We start from the raw sequence: 17,956 nt of genomic DNA, 5'->3' as shown, positions 1-17,956 counted from the left end.
AAAATCGTTTGAAGTTTAATACGCCATCTATGAATGTTCCAGTTTTATCTGTGTGTATTTAATACGGTTCTTATCTAAAATATAAAGATAGAGTACCTGAGTACTTTGATAATAAAGTTTTAAATAAATTTTGATCTTGATCTTGAACGTTACGTTTAATTATTCGAAGCTACAGACGAAAATATGGTTTTAAAGTTCGTAAGCAATTTATCTTTTATGTTTTTGGAGAGTCCAAGTTTAATCGAAAGGTACCAACTTGCTAAAGAGGCTGGTTTCAAGGCTGTTGAAAGTGGTTTTCCATTGGGTTTCTCTTTGGAAGAAGTTGCTAATGCAAAAAACAAAGCAAATATCGAACAAATCCTTATTAATGTATTTACAGGCACGTTTTAAATAATTAATATCAAAAAAATTTATTTTTATATATATATAATTATTGATATTATTTATTTATTTAATTGATGTTTATTTGTTTTACTACGTTGTATTGTAGCCAATCACAGTGAAGGCGCGAAGTTCAAAAAATTCTTACTCGGATAATCTCTCGGATTCTTTAATAATTGCAAAATTTTCATTATCGATCTGTGTCGTTTGTAATATTTTTATTAATTTTATTATTGAAGCCTTATAATTTTATTCATTTTTTAGGTGATACGTCGAAAGGCGAATTGGGATTCGCTGCTATACCTGGACAAGAAGAGTCGTTTAAAAAAAGCATTGAAACAACCATACAGTATGCAAAAGCATTAAATTGTAAATTGTACGTTATTAATAATTATAACTTTTTGATAATTTATTGCAATATTTACATATTTTGTTATTAAAATAGTTGATACTATTCGTGTATAGGATACATGTTATGTCTGGAAAAGTAGATAATCCAACTATAGACAATGATAAAGTTTATGAAAAAAATTTGTTGTATGCTGTAGAGAAATTTAAAGAAGAAGGATTAATAGGTGTTATTGAGCCGATTAATAGCATTACTGTACCAAATTATTATATGAACAATTTTTCAAAAGGTAAAATTTCAATTGATAACAAAAATATATAAAATTATAATATATATATATTATAATTTTATATAGATATATAATAATTTCCTTCCATGTTTGTCAAAGGCTTGAACATTGTTAAAAAAATTAACAGCCCTCATTTAAAATTGCAACTTGATATTTTTCACATGCAACATTGTTGTGGCAATCTTACGCATAATATCGAAGAGTTGCTTCCTTTTATTGGTATGTATTAATAAATTTATCAAATATTTTATTTACGTATAACAATAAAGTTATACTTTCATTATCTTAAATCATTTCAGGGCATATTCAAATAGCTCAAGTACCACACAGACATGAGCCAGATACAGCAGGTGAGATAGATTACAAGTATGTTCTCTCATTATTGGAAAATAAAGGTTATCAAGGATACGTTGGTTTAGAATATGTACCAAAAACAAATACTGTCGATGGATTAAAATGGATAACAAAATTTGGTTATTCTTTGTAATGTTATGATATATCTTATATACCTGTGGCATATAATAATATTTAAAAATAAAATATATGTTATATTACAATTTGTTATTCTATTTTTCATTTTTAATAATATTATTTAAGATCGTTTCTTTTTTCCTTTTTTAACCATAGTAACTTGTTCCGGCAAAGGAAGTTTTAAAGTGAACGTTTTCTTGTCATTTTTGTTAGGCACAGCTGCAATTATTTTGGCAAGATCTATTAATTTCCTAATTCCTATTCGACTATTTAACATAGTTGCAAGTAATTCTAGATCTATTATGAAGTCAGAAATAATCAAGCCTAAAATTATACAATGTATGATAGCTTTATCTTTCATACTAGCAGGTCTCAACCTAGAAAAATTTATTATTAACATAGTACAAAGTCAATATTTCAGCTGTTTATAAAATACAATATATGAAATATAAATGAAAATAAAAATTCTTTACCTCCCACTATAACTTTGTATGCTATAAGTTTCAATAATGTGTGAATTAACTTCTTCCGAATAAGGGCAAATATTAATTCCACGTTTTTTTGCATCCTTTATGGGTATATTTAACCATTTGGAAACTGTTTCAATGTACAATAGAAGAGCTACTTTCTTTATATTATCTGGATCAGACTTCAAAAATCTTAAGGCATGCGTGAAAAATTTTGATTTGCTATAAATAAAGTAAAAAAATATGAGTAGATTATCAGTATTGAAAATATAATATATAGATAAATGCAAAGTTACCCTTCAGGAACACGATTTATAGTTTCTTTAGCTGTTTCGTAGAGAGTTTCTAATTTATTTTCTGGTATGATATCATTTATATTATAAACGTCTTTTACATTAGTAGCATCTCTGTTACAATGAGGTAAATGTATGTTTGTTATACTATCATTATCTGCTATTTGTGTCTCTAGATCTTCCTGATTTATTTCTATATCTACAATAAGAATAAATCATTTTATTATAAATTTTGTATGAGATGAAAAGTAAATTAAAAAGAAAAAGAAAAAAAAAAATTAATAATATTAATTATTTTACTTGAAACAGTTTTTTCAAGATCATCTTTAACAGCATTGACATTAATCTTCATTCTTTCAAATTGCTCTGTTTTTCTCTTTACTTTTTTTGAACCAAACTGTTTATTCAATAAAGCAATTCTCTCAGCATCTGTATTTTTATTATTATCTATCACTTGTTTATCAAGAACAGGACTTACAGACCACCTTTCTGCTTGTACCAATCTAATCTTCCCAGTCCTTTTATTATGAAGTACAAGCATTGTTTGCATAAACTGCTGTTTATTATCTGGCGTGTAACCCTTATAAACAATTTGTCCATTGGACACAGCCAGTAATTTCTTTTCTCTTTTTTTATCATAGTAAAGACCACAAGACATAGTCTCCGCTGCTTCATCTTTTAGCTCGCCGTTTTGAAAATTAACTGATAATATAAAACAAATAAAAGACTTAAACTTATAAACAAACATTGTAAAATAAATAATTATTCCTTACATGAAAATATATAAAATACAATCAATTTATATTTAAATTACCGATTATGGGTTTCACTTTTTTAGGTTGTATAATAACCTCATCTATAACGCCTTCTAATAATCGTTTCATTTTCACTATATTTATACTAACTAAATATAAAATGTGCTTTATATTAATATTATATTCGTTTGTTACAGATGTACAACTTGTTTATATTCACATATAAATATTACACTATTGTTTTGAAGAAATTAACTTAAACACGTGTTCTTTACTTTTATTAGGTTATACGCTTTGTTGACGCGTTGTTTAGTTTCATAGAGTATCCCGATTGTAGCGTCACCTGGAGTCATCATTATTCAGCGAAAAAAAAAAAAAAATACAATATTTACAAAATTGAAAGTGAAAATAATTAACATTCTATGCAGATTATAAAAAAAAAATATATTTGTTATCTATCTAACCTGATATCTATATTTGAAATCTGATATTAAAAAAGAAAACCATTGAACATACTTGTAAGGAACTAATGATATGTTTATGTAATTGTTTTGGATCATTAAAAAAAAAAGCCTTTTATTTGTGCATAAACTATTCTTGAGAAATACCATTCTTTAACACGATTAAAAAAAAAAAAGAAAACAAAGCTTTTTCAAAAATTCGAAAGTATGTCCTAGATTAAAACTTCGTCTTTAAGATGAGGCCTTGTTCATCGAAATTGGTTAAGAATTACGCCTGTTCTCATAATTGATGCCGTAAATTTTATAACATTACAGAATTAAGAGCAATGAACAGCCTCAAAATGTTTAGCCTCAATATCAGTACTGAGATATAGCAATCGTACATCGTATATATATATATATTTAATTATCATAGTTTTATAACGACCTCTATATATAAACCAACTTCAAGTCGTGTCGAATATTCAATTTCTCTGTTGCTCTCTTTATGTGATTATCATTTTGACGATGTATATTCATAATATTTATAAATATAATTTATAAATTGCTACAAAAATTAAATCTTTAGTGTATTAATTTAAACGTGCCAATCAAATATATTATATTTTGCTATGGTAAATTTAGGTTAACTCGATATTCTGTTGTACAATAAGTAAATAAATGTGACGCATGTATTCTCAGTTTTTCTGCTTAAAAAAGGTATGTAAAGTATTATTTTTTTTATTATTGTTTTATTTTATGTATCGTAGGCATCGAATGATGGAATTCCACCACCTGCCACAGTACCCGGATTTCCACCGGCAACACCTAATATGACACCTGGTTTTGTACCGCCTATTATGCCTGCAGCATCCTTTATTCCTCCTCCTAGCTTACCGCCTGGTCCACCAGGAATAATGCCACCTCAGTTTTCTATTCCTCCACCTGGTTTTAGTTTTCCAATTACCGGTGCACCAGCACCAGAGGCTGGAGTAATAGGTTAGTATATATTATAAAAAATTTAGTCTATATTGCATATTAACTCAATCATTATTTCTTCCTTTATGGAATATTATAGCAGCACCACCACAAATAACAGCTCCAGGAATTCCACCCCCAACTCCTATAGCAAGTGAAACTGCACCAGGTATACCTGTGTCGTCAGAAAAGAAAACGGATTGGACCGAACATAAAGCTCCAGATGGTCGTACTTATTACTATAACAGTGTTACTAAACAATCGCTATGGGAAAAACCAGATGAATTAAAAACGCCAAGCGAATTATTGTTGTCACAGTGTCCGTGGAAAGAATATAAATCAGAAAATGGAAAAGTATATTATCATAATGTAACTACTAAAGAATCCAGATGGACTATTCCTACAGAGTTGGAAGAATTGAAAACTAGAATAGCGGCTGAAGAAGCTGCAGCTGTTGCAGCTGCAGTAGTTGCAAGTGCTACAAATACGTTAGTAAAATGTTAAAGTTTTACATTGTTTGATCATTTTAAATATACCTCTATTTATTCTTTATGTATTTTTTTTTTTTCTTTTTTTTTTTCACAGAATAGTTCCGGTAGCTATACAACATTTGTCTCCAAATATTAGCACTTTATCGCAAACAAGCACGCCCGAACCTGGAGGAAAATCTGCTATTGAACAAGCTATGGCTGCAACACTTGCGGCTATAAATATTCCAACTCCACCTACAAAACCAGATGAAGATAGTAATTCCGCGAAAGGATCAGCAAATGATAGCCGAACGAGTACACCTGAACCCAAAATGCAATTCAAAGATAAAAAGGAAGCGATAGAAGCATTTAAAGAATTATTAAAGGAAAGAGATGTGCCATCTAATGCTACATGGGAACAAGCAGTAAAATTGATTCAAAATGATCCAAGATATCCACAGATGAAGAAATTAAATGAACGTAAACAGGCATTTAATGCATATAAAACACAGAAACTTAAAGAAGAACGGGAACAGGAAAGATTAAGGTAAATATATAGATATAAATATATATAGATATAAAATATATATATATATATATATATATATATTTATATATATTTTGATTTGAAATTTATGAATATAATTTTAAAGTTGCAAGTTTTATCGACAGATTAAAAAAAGCCAAAGAAGATTTAGAACAATTTTTATTAGAAAACGACAGAATGACAAGTACTACTAAATATTACAAGTGCGAAGAAATGTTCGGTAATTTGGAAATATGGAGAGCAGTAGGAGATCCAGATAGAAGGGATATTTACGAAGATGTTATATTTAATTTGGCAAAACGTGAGAAAGAGGAAGCAAAACAATTAAAGAAAAGAAATACCAAAAGGCTGGCGCAAGTTTTAGATACAATGACAGATGTCACATATAGAACCACATGGCAAGAAGCACAAGCATTGCTCTTACAACATTCGGCCTTTGCGGAAGATGCAGATTTGCTTGAAATGGATAAGGATGATGCTTTGTTGGTATTTGAAAATCATATTCGACATTTGGAAAAGGACGAGGAAGAGGAAAAGGAACGTGAGAAAAAACGGAGAAAGAGACAAGAAAGAAAAAATCGTGATGGTTTCATTGTAAATACACGTTTACTTAATTTTTTTTTTTTTTTTTTAGTATATGTAATTTCTTATTGCATAACATATATTTTAGAGTTTATTGGACGAGCTTCACGAACAAGGAAAACTAACATCCATGTCTCTTTGGGTAGAACTATATCCTATGTTATCGGCCGATTTACGTTTTTCAGTTATGTTAGGACAACCAGGATCAACTCCTTTAGATTTATTTAAATTTTACGTCGAAGACCTCAAGTCCAGGTTTCACGATGAAAAAAAAATTATTCGAGAGATTCTTAAAGATAAAAATTTCGAGGTACAAGTTAATACTACGTTCGAAGAGTTTGCTACGGTTGTTTGTGAAGATCGAAAGTCTGCTACTTTAGACGCGGGAAATGTTAAGCTGACGTACAATTTGCTTCTTGAAAAAGCTGAAGCACGAGAGAAGGAACGTGTTAAAGAGGAAACACGAAAATTCAAAAAACTAGAAACAAGTTTCAAGAATTTATTAAAAACTATCAATGTCGATTATCAAATGACGTGGGAAGATGTGAGAAATAAATTGGAAGAAGAACCAGATTTCAAAGCGATAACATTGGAAAGTGAAAGAATAAGAATTTTTAAGGACTATCAACATGAACTTGAAGAAAGTTGTAGTCATCATCATATCAGGAGTAAAAAGAAAAAGACGAAAAAGATGAAACGAAAATCTCGATCTCGGTCTCATAGCGTACATATAATTTTTATTTTATATACATATACATACATACATATATATATATATATATATATATATATATATATATATATATATATCTTTGTTTATGTAAAATATTAACACATCCTATTATTTAATAGGAGTCTGAAGGTAGTGAAAAAGGATTGAAAAAGAAACGGCACAAATCACGTTCTGCAAGTATAGCCAGTAAAACAGATAGTTCTGAATCTGATACAAGAAAGACGAAAAGAAAGAAAAGTAAAAAGAAAAGAGGTCGAAGCCATTCCGTAAGTTATGTAACTTAAATAATATATTTTTTATTTAATACATTTTTTTTTTTTTCCCTACGAAATAAAATATTCTTTATATACGTGTGATTTGCAGCGTTCACACTCAAGACTACCGTCCTCCGAAGAGTCTCCAGAAAGAAGACGAAAAGAAGATAAGCATAGAAGACCGTCTGTTCATAGCGAAGGATCTATTAATGAAAATACAGAACATCATGAACTCTCCGAAGACGAATTGGAAAAACAAAGAGCGCAACTTCTTCGAGAATTGCAAATGCAACAAGAAGATAATTAATACAACGATTAAAATAAAATCAATTCTTTTTGATAATTAAGAATATCGATTAACATTTAAAATTCACTTAGAATATACGTCATCAATTTTCAATATGTAGGTATAATTCTCTACAAAAAAAAAAAAAAATATATATTATATGTATGTAAGGAAATAAATTCGATACACTGACTCATTGAATTTATGGTTGTCAACCTCCTATAATAAAAATCCAATACATATTTATGGATATATATACAAAATAGATATTGTTAATGCAAATACTAAAATGCTATTTTTTATTACTATTGACAAGAAATGAGATAAGACATGCCCCTATTTATTTGCTTCCGTTATTTTAATTTGTTATTTCTTTGCATGCTATTAGGCGCAATTCAACGTCATAAATGGATGATAAAGTTATTTATTTTATTAATTATAAAGAAAATACAAACCCAAATATGTCTGTAATTGGTCATTGTTATTAAGAAATAAAAAATTACAAAAATTAAAAAGCTTAAAAAGATTATTTTTGAAATGTATATAGTTTGACCTTCTATATTATTTACATGTTAGTAATTTTATTTTAATATTATTTTAATGTAATTTATTACGTTTTAAAATTCTTGAATCATAAATAATGAGTACATACATATATGTATTTACTCGTATAGCGTAGATTGTGGTGCATAAACATATGTATATATTGCATATAGATAGAACAAATGAAAACAAACTATATGTAAAATCATGTTACGCAATTATTTAAAAAAAGGTCTTATTTTTATTATTATTATTTTTTTATTTTGACAGCTACAATTCGAAGGACATTCGATCTGTACAGAAATTACGATGAAATTAGTTTCCAATAGTATAGATTTGCTCAAGATATTATTAGCGGAGAATAGTCGTTGGATTAGAGAGAGAGAGAAGTCATTGACAAATAAATATGTGTGTCTGTGTATGTGTATATAAATGTATGTGTATATATATATAAATTTCTAATTGATCGAAAAGAGAATAACGAGAACGCTAAAATGTCTTCTTTCACGTAACGTTTATCGAATTATTCTCGTTGTCGATGATAGCCCCATTTTTTCCTCTTTCATTTTTTTTTCCTCTAAAATCAAGCGCATGCGTCGAATTTATTGTAATTTGGTAGTACCCTTGCTACGGCCCTGCTTTTATGCGACCGAATTTACAAGGAGTGGGGTTTGCGAAGGTGGTTAAGTTTACCATTTGTCCGATGATTGCTGTTGTCGCCTTTCGTGATTCCGGAGGTTCGGTTCGTTAAGAGAAAGAAAAAAATAGAGAGAGAGAGAGAGGGATAGAGGGATAGAGACAGGTAAATGAATTTTGTCCTTCGATTTGAAAACTCAAGTAAGCCAATTTTGTCGAACGAACGAAGAAGATAGAGAAGCAAAGGGAAGTCCAACGAAGAGAAGAGAGAAAGAGATAGATATACGAATAGAGATATAGATAGAAAGAGAGAGAGTGAGAGAGAGAGAGAGAGAGAGAGAGAGAGAAAGAGAAAGATAGAACGTGATCGAGAGCGAGAGTGAGAGAGGGGGCGTTTGAGTAAGTGGAAAGGGAGAAGGGCCGAAGAGCTACAAAGAGCTACAATGTTGAATATCTGTCGTCAAGTTTTTATTACAAATAGCCAAAAGTGAGTAAAATCATAGGGAAGAAATTTCATTGTCCTTGAATAATGGGATCCGCCTATGACATGCTTTATTTCTTTTTTCTTACCTTCTAACATATCAGATACTAAAATATCAGAGAATATATTGATTATTTTCGCGCATTGGCCCGTGTGCTAAGGTATTTTAATGTGTGTCCAATATTTCATCTACGTACTTATGTGGTGTATGCACGCACATATGCATCCTACGCACGTTCTACATGCATCCTATGTATCTCTCGTATGCTTACTGTATGGTCATATCGACAAGAATAATTTTCTATTTGTTTGTTGTTTGTTTCAATGAGCTTATACGTGTGTGTGCGCGCGCGCGCGCGCCTGTTACGTAGTGTTGAAAAGGTTTACGAACAAATGTTGCGTACGCAAGCATTTCAAAAATCTTTCTTAGATGTTTACTGTATATTAATAGCCTCTACTTTTTTTTCCGTAATATATTTTTAATTTTCATATATATATATATATATATATATATATATATATATATATATATATGTTTGTGTGTGCATATATATGTGAGAAAAAAGAAGGTTCTATATCCTTCCACGATTTAAAAATTTTCCATTCGACAAAAACGAATCCGACGTTCGAATGGGTCGTTGACCAATTAGCTCTCATATGTTGCATTTCGTAGTTTCAATATTATATATATATATATTTCAATATTATATATATATATATATATATATATAAATAGAAATATATAAACGTATTTATTTCAATGAAGAATATGCATGTACGTAATTTCAAACGCTTATGAATCATCTACGTCCTGCCTTTTTTCTCTTTCTTTTTTTTTCTCTTTCTTTTTTTTCCCCCATTTTTTCTCTCCTTCTTTTTTCTTCCCCCCACCCCCGTCTTCCCTCTAAACATTTTTCAATCTATCTCATAACTGTCAATTAACTCGCCCATTCAGATTAATTTGGCCTGCCAATGATCTTTTACTCTCTCACGTTTAATAAAACCCTTATTTTTTTCCTTCTTTTCCTTCTTTCTTTCTTTTTCCTAAACTTTATTGAAATCTTATTAATAAATTGTACGTAAAAATGCATTAGAAGTTTTTTTTTTTTTGCGTTAGGTATGAATTTCATTGTGAAAAGAAGGAAGGCATTCGTGAAAGTGATAGCGATTTTATCCTTGAACGGTCGTTTTCATGACTACGCGGCTTTCTTTAACATCTGTTATCGAGGATATTAATTTTGTCGCTTATCTCGAATTAATTTGCTATTGCCTCATTAGCAGGTCAAGTTTTATTTGAAATTCCACTCATTTCCGTATAAAATATATTCAGTTTCCTGTTTTTTTTTGGATCTTAATATATCGATACGCGATACGTGATGTCACGCACGTATATATAATCACATACACATGCAACATACGTACATATATATACATACATATACATATATATATATATATATATATATATATATATATATATGTATATCTATCTCGACGTTTCGCTCATGTATCCGTACTGTTTCTTTAATTTTTTTATTTTTCTTTTTTATCTTTTTTTTTATCAGTAAGGTTAAAAAAAATATATTCAGTGCATTAATAACGATAAAAGTAAATTATGCTAATCGTTCTCTGTTTTGACTGTAGCTCGAGACTCATTGATTATTTATTTTCATTTTATCGTGTCATCATTTTAACAAACGAATATGTTATTAATATTATTATCCATATCATTTGATATGTGTTATTTTTAGAGAGATAATCCTAATAAAAAGGGTCACCAAGTATATTATGTTATGTAACAGTCTGACCACAAAGTATTTGACACATAAACGTTAGTAAAAATAACATCATCTTATACCATTGCATTTATATTTATGTAATATTTTATAATTTTCAAGTTTGATGTGTTTTTGGTAAAATTCGTTTTCCGTTTTTTTTGTTTTTTTTTTTTTTTTTTTTTTCGTTTTTCCCATCTCAATGTACTTTTTTTTCAATGCAAATTTTACTTTTTAATTTCAACTTTTCTTTCTTTATGCGTAGCTTTTAAATTCCAGTTGGATTAATCAGCTTTTATGGAATTAATCTTGTTGAGATAATACTGTGAACAGAGTGTCCCAAGTTATGTGTCTGTACACAGATAAATATTTAAAAAAGATATCACCCTGCTTTAGGATCAATATTTACTTATATTTTATCTTCCTTTGTGACAAGAAGATAATTTTATTCAGAAAACAATCATGCATATTTATTTTCTTCTTCTACTTCCGTCATTATTTATTTTATATTATTATTTGCAGAGTAGGTAAAAGATGTCTAGGATCTATAGTGCCTCTACCAAATCCTCCAGATGTACCATTGGAGAACGAACCTATTCTAGGTTATACAAAAGGAAGCAAGGAACGGGCCGAATTAGAGAAGGTCTTGGATGAAATGGCAAGTGAATGTACCGAAGTACCATTAGTGATTGGTGACAAAGAAATCAAGACGGATTTGTGCAAATATCAAGTTATGGTACGCATAATTGTAGCATATATTACATCATATATTTATAATAAAAAGGACAGATCTTATAAATTACATCACTTTGTAGCCACATAACCATAAAGCTAAAATTGCTAAATATTATTGGGCTACGCCAGATTTAGTACAGAAAGCTATCGACGTTGCTGTGAAAGCTCAAAGGGAATGGGAGAAGTGCCCTATTGAAAAACGATTAGAAATATGGTTAAAGGCTGCTAATCTCATGTCAAAGAAATATAGACAACACTTAAATGCTGCCACTATGCTTGGACAGAGTAAATCTGTTATTCAGGCGGAAATTGATAGTGCTGCTGAATTAATTGATTTCTTCAAAATACAAGGATCTTATGTTAAGGACGCTTTGAAGTATAAACCAATTTCACCGAATAAAACTGTATTAAATTCATTGAGGTATCGTGGAATGGACGGTTTTATTGCTGCGGTATCACCTTTCAATTTTACTGCTATTGGTGGTAATCTTAGTTATACTCCAGCTTTAATGGTTTGTATCTTTTTTTAATCTTTCTAGATTGATTATCGTAAAATAATTCGCATGAGTAAATTTGATTTATTTTCCTATCATAATTTTATATAGGGAAATGCAGTTTTATGGAAACCATCAGATACGGCTTTGCTTTCCAATTGGTGGATCTTCAAAATATGTAGAGAAGCTGGTGTACCACCAGGCGTTGTGAATTTTGTTCCTTGCGAAGGTCCAGTTTTTGGAGATACGATAACTGCTTCCCCTTATTTGTCTGGTATTAACTTCACCGGATCAGTACCAACATTTAATCGTTTATGGATGCAAGTTGGTAAAAATTTGGGAAAATATAAGAATTATCCGAAATTAGTAGGAGAATGCGGTGGTAAGAATTATCACTTTGTTCATCCAAGTGCCGACGTACAAACGGTGATTATCGCGACAATAAAAAGTGCTTTCGAATTTAATGGTCAAAAATGTTCAGCATGTAGTAGAATGTATGTTCCTGAATCTTTATGGTCTAAGGTAATATATTAAACAATTACTAATCGTTTTACGAATTAAATGTTTCTTCATATATTGAAATTGATTTCAGATAAAGGATGGTCTTTTATCGACACGCGATGAACTTAAAATAGGCGATATTAGAGATTTCTCTATTTTTACTGGGGCCGTTATCGATGCCACGGCGTTTAAAAGAATTTCTGGTTATATCGAGCATGCTAAAACGTCAAGTGACTTAGAAATTATTGGAGGTGGTCAATATGACGACAGGTAAATTTTACGAATCGTTATTATTAAACAATTTGCTGAAATACATGTTTTCTTATATTAATCAAAAAAATTCACACTTTCTCAAAGCACCGGATACTTCATTCAACCGACGATAGTAACGACAAAGAATCCAAATGAAAAAATCATGACGGAAGAAATATTTGGACCTGTATTAACCATTTATATTTACAAAGATTCGAAACTCGATGAAACGATGAAATTGGTCGAAACTTCGACCCCTTATGCATTGACAGGAGCTATATTTACCCAAGATGAGTAAGTTTTATTACTAATAAGTTTTATTATTATTAATTTAGATATCTTAGGATAATATAGAATAGGAACAAAATATGATACGTTCATGTAAACAATTTTAACAGACAATGGGCGAGAAAAGCATTGGAAGAACTCAAATACACAGCAGGTAATTTTTATGTAAATGATAAATCTACTGGATCGGTTGTTGGTCAACAGCCTTTTGGTGGTGGCAGAATGTCCGGTACGAATGATAAAGCTGGTGGTCCTCATTATGCTTTACGTTGGTCGTCACCTCAGGCAATTAAAGAAACATTTATTCCTTTGAAAGAATATGATTATCCATATATGAGGTCGTAAACACTCGAGTGTTTAAATGTCGATTTAAATAATATAATAATACAGATATAGGTCCGCGCGCGTGTATCGCTGAGCGATTATATCGCACTTCAAATTGAGATGCGATACCGAATGTCTATAGTTGTAAAAATAATGGGATCGTCTCGTGCATTTCTTAATGTGGATAAGTTTAAATATACGAGTAAATATCGCTAGTTAGACTTGCGAGGCAATCTCGATTTGTTTTTGGCGTATTTAAAAATCAATTTTTTGAAGGCTGTAAATGTAAATAACAAAGTATGATCCTTAAAGAGAGAGAGAGAGAGAGAGAGAGAGAGAGAGAGAGAGAGAGAGAGAGAGAGCGAGAGAGAGAGAGAGAGAGAGAGAGAGCGAGAGAGAGAAAGAGTTATTACGTGTATGTAGTTTATGCCTACATAGAGTTACGTTTATAATACGTTTACAGACTTTGATAATATATATATATATATTATATATATATATATTATATATATATATATATATATATACACCCACACACACACATATATATAATATATATACATAGTCGATCTTGTGTTCTGCAAAACAAGAGAAATGAATTCTTTTACGTTTAAAATATTTTAGCAGACATAGAAATATCGGCTCGATGTGTTCTCTAAAATAGGCTTCGATAATGCCACTAACAAAGCGTATAAATGTAATTTATATTATTGCATGTAATTTAGAGCTTTCTTATAAATACATCAACGCCTCAGGAAATTATCACAAAGTGAATAAAGATGTTAAGGTAGCCTTATTTTCAAAGTTACTATAGTTCAGGGCACGATTCGTGGGTCAGAAATGAGTATACGTTATAATGTTTATATGATGCGAAAGAGGAATGCAGATTAGCTGTTTGAAATAATTTTCAAAATTGCTCTCGAACGACAAGAACAATTATTAAATCATTTATCTTTATTCTTTTCTTTTTTTTTTTTCTCTCTCTTATTTTCTGACGTACGAAGTTAATATGATGACAAGATTCGTATGTGACGGAGATTTATTCGTAAGGATTGTTAAAATTTTCTAATTATAAGTCATACGTTGTAAAAATCGATTATTTAATCGATGTGTTGCAGTATTTTTATTATTTGGTTTATAATTATATAGAATTTAAAAACAACACATCTTTTTCGAGCATTTGGATACTGCTGTTATGTAGAAAATTTGTGTTGCTCATATATTTATATGATATATTTATACATAAATATGTATCACGTGTATATATATATATATATGTATACATATACATATATATGTATGTATGTATGTATGTATGTATGTATGTATATATAACAAATACATTTCTTAATATGTAGTTCAACGAGCAATTGCTAGTGATATTTTATTCACAGAATTACTTTGATAATCTGAACAGTATGAATATTGGTGTTAGCACATATAAATGGCTAATAGTTATTGAGTATATCATTAATACAATGTTCAACACAATATAATTGGTTTTCTTATATGATCGGCGCCTTTTGTGATATATAATTATTATTATTATTATTATTATTATTATTATTATTATTATAAAATAATAGATCTATGTAAAATAATAATTCCTGTAAGTCCTGCACAGCAGAAAGAAATTTCTGTAATCGTTATGCAACTGTTGCTTGTCTTGAATGTGATTTAATGGAGACCATTGGTCTCACGAGTCAAACAATCATCGTATACTTATCAATAAACAACTGAAGGTATACTAGGTACATTGACGGATGTTACGATGTAATTTATTTGAACTGTAAAATAGCAATAAAATGAAATGCTATTCACAACGCTCGCATATCGATTTCTTCTACTTGTAACATTGTGTTCAATGTTAATGATAATACGTCTGATAACTGATAAAAATTTTATAAACAAATGAAGCATAATATAAAATAAAACAAGATTTGGTTAGCCCAAGGAATGTTTAGAAACGAAATTTCACAGAACTGTGTATTATTAATTATATTATGTTTATATTAATGTAATCGTTATATCATGCTTTTGTTATATGTGTTATATAACATAACATGAATAAAGGAAAATATGATTTTCAACAGACATGCTTCTTGAGATATTCACAAAGACAATAAATTTAATTGTTACATTAATTCAATAATTATCGAATATATAAATTTTGAATTAAAGATTCGCGCCAAGATGATACTTCCGATTCGAGTAGGCGCTGATTGGACGACGTGTCACGTCACTTTAGATCGACCAATCGTTGTCGCTCTTATAAAATTCGCCTTTTCTGATTGGAAGATGGTAATTGTAATTTCTTGACAAATTATTTCCGTTTTGATTTCGATTATTCGTAACGGCCGAATACGAAATAAGTGATCTCGGGAAAGTGTTTTCTTATAAAATTTCATTATTTTGTGATTTTCTTATATATATTAGTCTATTAAAAGTGATTATTATAGATTTTGAACATGATCATCGATAATTATCGAATATTCATTGAAAATTCGTACTAATTGGTAAATAATTAGAATTTATATTTCAAATATATATTTCTATCGTTTTTTTTTCTTTTTACTATTTTACAATTTCGCTAAGAAATATCATCGTTGTTGATTTTTTGTCATTGCGCCAATACGATTATTATTTGCATTCATCTTATGAAACTAATCATTGCCATATATTAAGAAATATCGATTATTTCATGTATTGCATAATTGCATAATGGATTTTTCAGAAAATCAGCCATTCTGTGGATCTTCCGGATTGACAATAAATTTTGAGATGCATCACGAGATTTTCATGATAATTCGATGTAAATCGTATCGCCAAGATCCGGATTGGTATAAGGTATTTATCAAAAAATTAATAGAATATTTGCTTAGACAATAAAAAGTTAATGCACTATAAGGACTAATATATTAATTACGACAAACGATATGTTTTTTTTTTTTTTCTTTTCTTTAATCGGATTAACATTTTATAAAATATTTCGCGAGGTTTTCAATTCAAAATAGATTGAAATAGTTGTAAAAAGCAAACGTGCTATAAACTACAATTAAATTTATAATAACAAAGTCGTAATTACTACGTATCGATCGAATTAACATATAATTATTAGCATATAGAACGAATAAGTTTTAACCAATGGCAAATTTCGTTTTCAAGGGGGTCCGATAGGTTACAAATTTTAGGAGCGCAGGCAGTGCGGGGGAGGGGGGCTGCGGTCCCCATTAAAATAAATCAATTCCGCAGGATGTATATTTTCTCGCTTGGACTATTCATGAAAACGATGAAGCGAGAAATCCACTGTACAAATTCAATTATACGTAGTCGCACAAATATAGAAATTAAAATTATATAACGGACCAGCAGATATTAAATTGAATTTATTATACGTGTAATATAAAATTTATATCGTCGTGTGGGAATGGGGAGTTGGGGGGGAGTGCGCCCCCATGTCTCACGGGGCCCCGAGGCGAGCCAAGTGCACCTCCCACCGCCTAGTGCGTGAATTCGCCATTGGCTCTTTCCCTCTCTCTCCCTCTCTCTCTCTCTCTCTCTCTCTGTCTGTCTGTCTAACCTATAAAAATTACTCGAAGGGATCGAAGCGGACGATCGAAATGACGATAAAAAAACAAAAGAAAAAAGAAAAGAAAAAAGGACGAGGGATTATTTTTCAACAAAATGCTTTTAATATAATCAATAATAGAAATATCTTAATGGCTTTATTATAGATTTTTTTACTTATGGTTACGTGTTCACGATCGATATCATATCGAATTCTCCGATAACTTTAAGACGTATTCAATCATGGCCGCGGCACGGCTTGTCCAAACCTGATTAAAAAATCGGCTCCGATCGATCGACTTAACTTTTTCTCCTGTTCGAATCTTCTATGAGAAGAGAAAAAACTTGGTCGGTTAAAGTGGTGTCGATTCGAGGTGTAGGTGGAGTAAGAGTAGGAGGAGGAGGAGGAGGAGGAGGAGGAGGGTAGGTTGGGTATGGGGGCGGAGGAGGGTAGTAGTCGAAGAAGGCGTCGGCAATGGTGGTCGAGGAAAAGGAGGAGGAGGAGGAGGAAGAAGGAGAGTGAGGGTGAATAGATGAGGGAGGGAGGTGGAGGAGAAGGATTGAAAGGCTTAGGGGAAGTCGCCGTTAATGGCTCGACCAGAGGATTTCCTGGCCTTCTTCCAGCTTTTTTACGAGTTTTTCGAGCGTTCAGTTCTGAAACGTTCACTCAAATCAAGATACTCACCTTTTCACGAATAGATGCTGTGGCTGAACTAACATCGTAGCCTCGGCTCCTCCTCTTACCTCCCTCCGTCTTTCTACCCTCCTCCTCCTTCTTCTTCTTCTTCTTCTTCTTCTTCTTCTTCTCCTTCTCCTCCTTTCTGCCAGTAACTTCAAGCGACGCTTTTTTCCTTTCTTCATCCATCTTTCGTTACTCTCTCGTGGAGCCCTTTCTCGGGGCTACGTTTATCCTCTTGTTTTCTCTTTCCCTCTCTCTCTCTCTCTCTCGCTCTTTCTCTTCTTGACTTTTTCTAAACACTACTACCGCAGTAGTGGCACTATACTCGAGTGGGGGAGACTGAGTGAGTCAGAGAGAGAGAGAGAGAGAGAGAGAGAGAGAGAGGG

The 17,956-nt window shown here is 30.8% G+C and overlaps 4 protein-coding genes across 6 annotated transcripts; 3 read left to right on the top strand and 1 right to left on the bottom strand.

Annotated features, from left to right (window-relative positions):
• Positions 1-34: 34 nt before the first annotated feature.
• LOC124425063 (putative hydroxypyruvate isomerase) lies at positions 35-1,576 on the top strand. The gene is made up of 5 exons (XM_046964849.1): positions 35-379; positions 646-757; positions 847-1,019; positions 1,119-1,238; positions 1,319-1,576. The coding sequence occupies exons 1-5, from the start codon at positions 184-186 to the stop codon at positions 1,504-1,506; spliced, it is 789 nt and encodes a 262-aa protein (XP_046820805.1). The 5' UTR covers positions 35-183; the 3' UTR covers positions 1,507-1,576.
• Positions 1,577-1,611: 35 nt separating this feature from the next.
• LOC124425058 lies at positions 1,612-3,803 on the bottom strand. Of its 2 annotated transcripts, none has more exons than XM_046964839.1 (6): positions 3,522-3,803; positions 3,065-3,348; positions 2,551-2,952; positions 2,254-2,449; positions 1,964-2,179; positions 1,612-1,867 (listed from the first exon to the last, which is right to left on the bottom strand). In XM_046964839.1, the coding sequence occupies exons 2-6, from the start codon at positions 3,132-3,134 to the stop codon at positions 1,612-1,614; spliced, it is 1,140 nt and encodes a 379-aa protein (XP_046820795.1). In that variant the 5' UTR covers positions 3,135-3,348; positions 3,522-3,803. The 2 variants fall into 2 exon arrangements, with proteins under 2 accessions (XP_046820795.1, XP_046820794.1); XM_046964838.1 differs by having other exon boundaries at positions 3,470-3,765.
• Positions 3,507-7,819, top strand: LOC124425049 (pre-mRNA-processing factor 40 homolog A). 2 transcript variants are annotated; one of them, XM_046964821.1, is made up of 8 exons: positions 3,507-3,523; positions 4,216-4,444; positions 4,524-4,911; positions 5,009-5,440; positions 5,566-6,034; positions 6,111-6,746; positions 6,875-7,021; positions 7,119-7,819. In XM_046964821.1, exons 2-8 carry the CDS (start codon positions 4,279-4,281, stop codon positions 7,314-7,316), a joined length of 2,436 nt encoding a protein of 811 aa, XP_046820777.1. In that variant the 5' UTR covers positions 3,507-3,523; positions 4,216-4,278; the 3' UTR covers positions 7,317-7,819. The 2 variants fall into 2 exon arrangements, with proteins under 2 accessions (XP_046820777.1, XP_046820775.1); XM_046964819.1 differs by lacking the exon at positions 3,507-3,523 and adding an exon at positions 3,915-4,080.
• A 676-nt stretch (positions 7,820-8,495) lies between these two features.
• Positions 8,496-15,418, top strand: LOC124425110 (delta-1-pyrroline-5-carboxylate dehydrogenase, mitochondrial). Its single transcript, XM_046964987.1, has 7 exons — positions 8,496-8,961; positions 11,253-11,466; positions 11,546-11,977; positions 12,071-12,481; positions 12,552-12,730; positions 12,818-13,006; positions 13,111-15,418. The coding sequence occupies exons 1-7, from the start codon at positions 8,918-8,920 to the stop codon at positions 13,343-13,345; spliced, it is 1,704 nt and encodes a 567-aa protein (XP_046820943.1). The 5' UTR covers positions 8,496-8,917; the 3' UTR covers positions 13,346-15,418.
• The last annotated feature ends 2,538 nt before the right edge of the window (positions 15,419-17,956 follow it).

This window comes from Vespa crabro, chromosome 6 (assembly GCF_910589235.1).
Source record: "Vespa crabro chromosome 6, iyVesCrab1.2, whole genome shotgun sequence".
NCBI lineage: Eukaryota > Metazoa > Arthropoda > Insecta > Hymenoptera > Vespidae > Vespa > Vespa crabro.
This window is presented reverse-complemented; position numbering and strand designations above follow the sequence as displayed.

Excerpts from the sequence above, each read along its gene's own strand:
- LOC124425063 (XM_046964849.1), top strand. The coding sequence starts at position 184 with ATGGTTTTAAAGTTCGTAAGCAATTTATCTTTTATGTTTTTGGAGAGT. Across the intron at positions 380-645 it reads CCTTATTAATGTATTTACAG|GTGATACGTCGAAAGGCGAA; the intron begins GCACGTTTTAAA and ends TTCATTTTTTAG. Across the intron at positions 1,239-1,318 it reads AGAGTTGCTTCCTTTTATTG|GGCATATTCAAATAGCTCAA; the intron begins GTATGTATTAAT and ends AAATCATTTCAG.
- LOC124425058 (XM_046964839.1), bottom strand. The coding sequence starts at position 3,134 with ATGAAACGATTATTAGAAGGCGTTATAGATGAGGTTATTATACAACCT. Across the intron at positions 2,180-2,253 it reads ATAAATCGTGTTCCTGAAGG|CAAATCAAAATTTTTCACGC; the intron begins GTAACTTTGCAT and ends CTTTATTTATAG. Across the intron at positions 1,868-1,963 it reads ATACAAAGTTATAGTGGGAG|GTTGAGACCTGCTAGTATGA; the intron begins GTAAAGAATTTT and ends AAATTTTTCTAG.
- LOC124425049 (XM_046964819.1), top strand. Across the intron at positions 4,445-4,523 it reads ACCAGAGGCTGGAGTAATAG|CAGCACCACCACAAATAACA; the intron begins GTTAGTATATAT and ends GGAATATTATAG. Across the intron at positions 5,441-5,565 it reads CGGGAACAGGAAAGATTAAG|ATTAAAAAAAGCCAAAGAAG; the intron begins GTAAATATATAG and ends TTTTATCGACAG.
- LOC124425110 (XM_046964987.1), top strand. The coding sequence starts at position 8,918 with ATGTTGAATATCTGTCGTCAAGTTTTTATTACAAATAGCCAAAA. Across the intron at positions 12,482-12,551 it reads CTGAATCTTTATGGTCTAAG|ATAAAGGATGGTCTTTTATC; the intron begins GTAATATATTAA and ends AATTGATTTCAG. Across the intron at positions 12,731-12,817 it reads GGTGGTCAATATGACGACAG|CACCGGATACTTCATTCAAC; the intron begins GTAAATTTTACG and ends ACTTTCTCAAAG.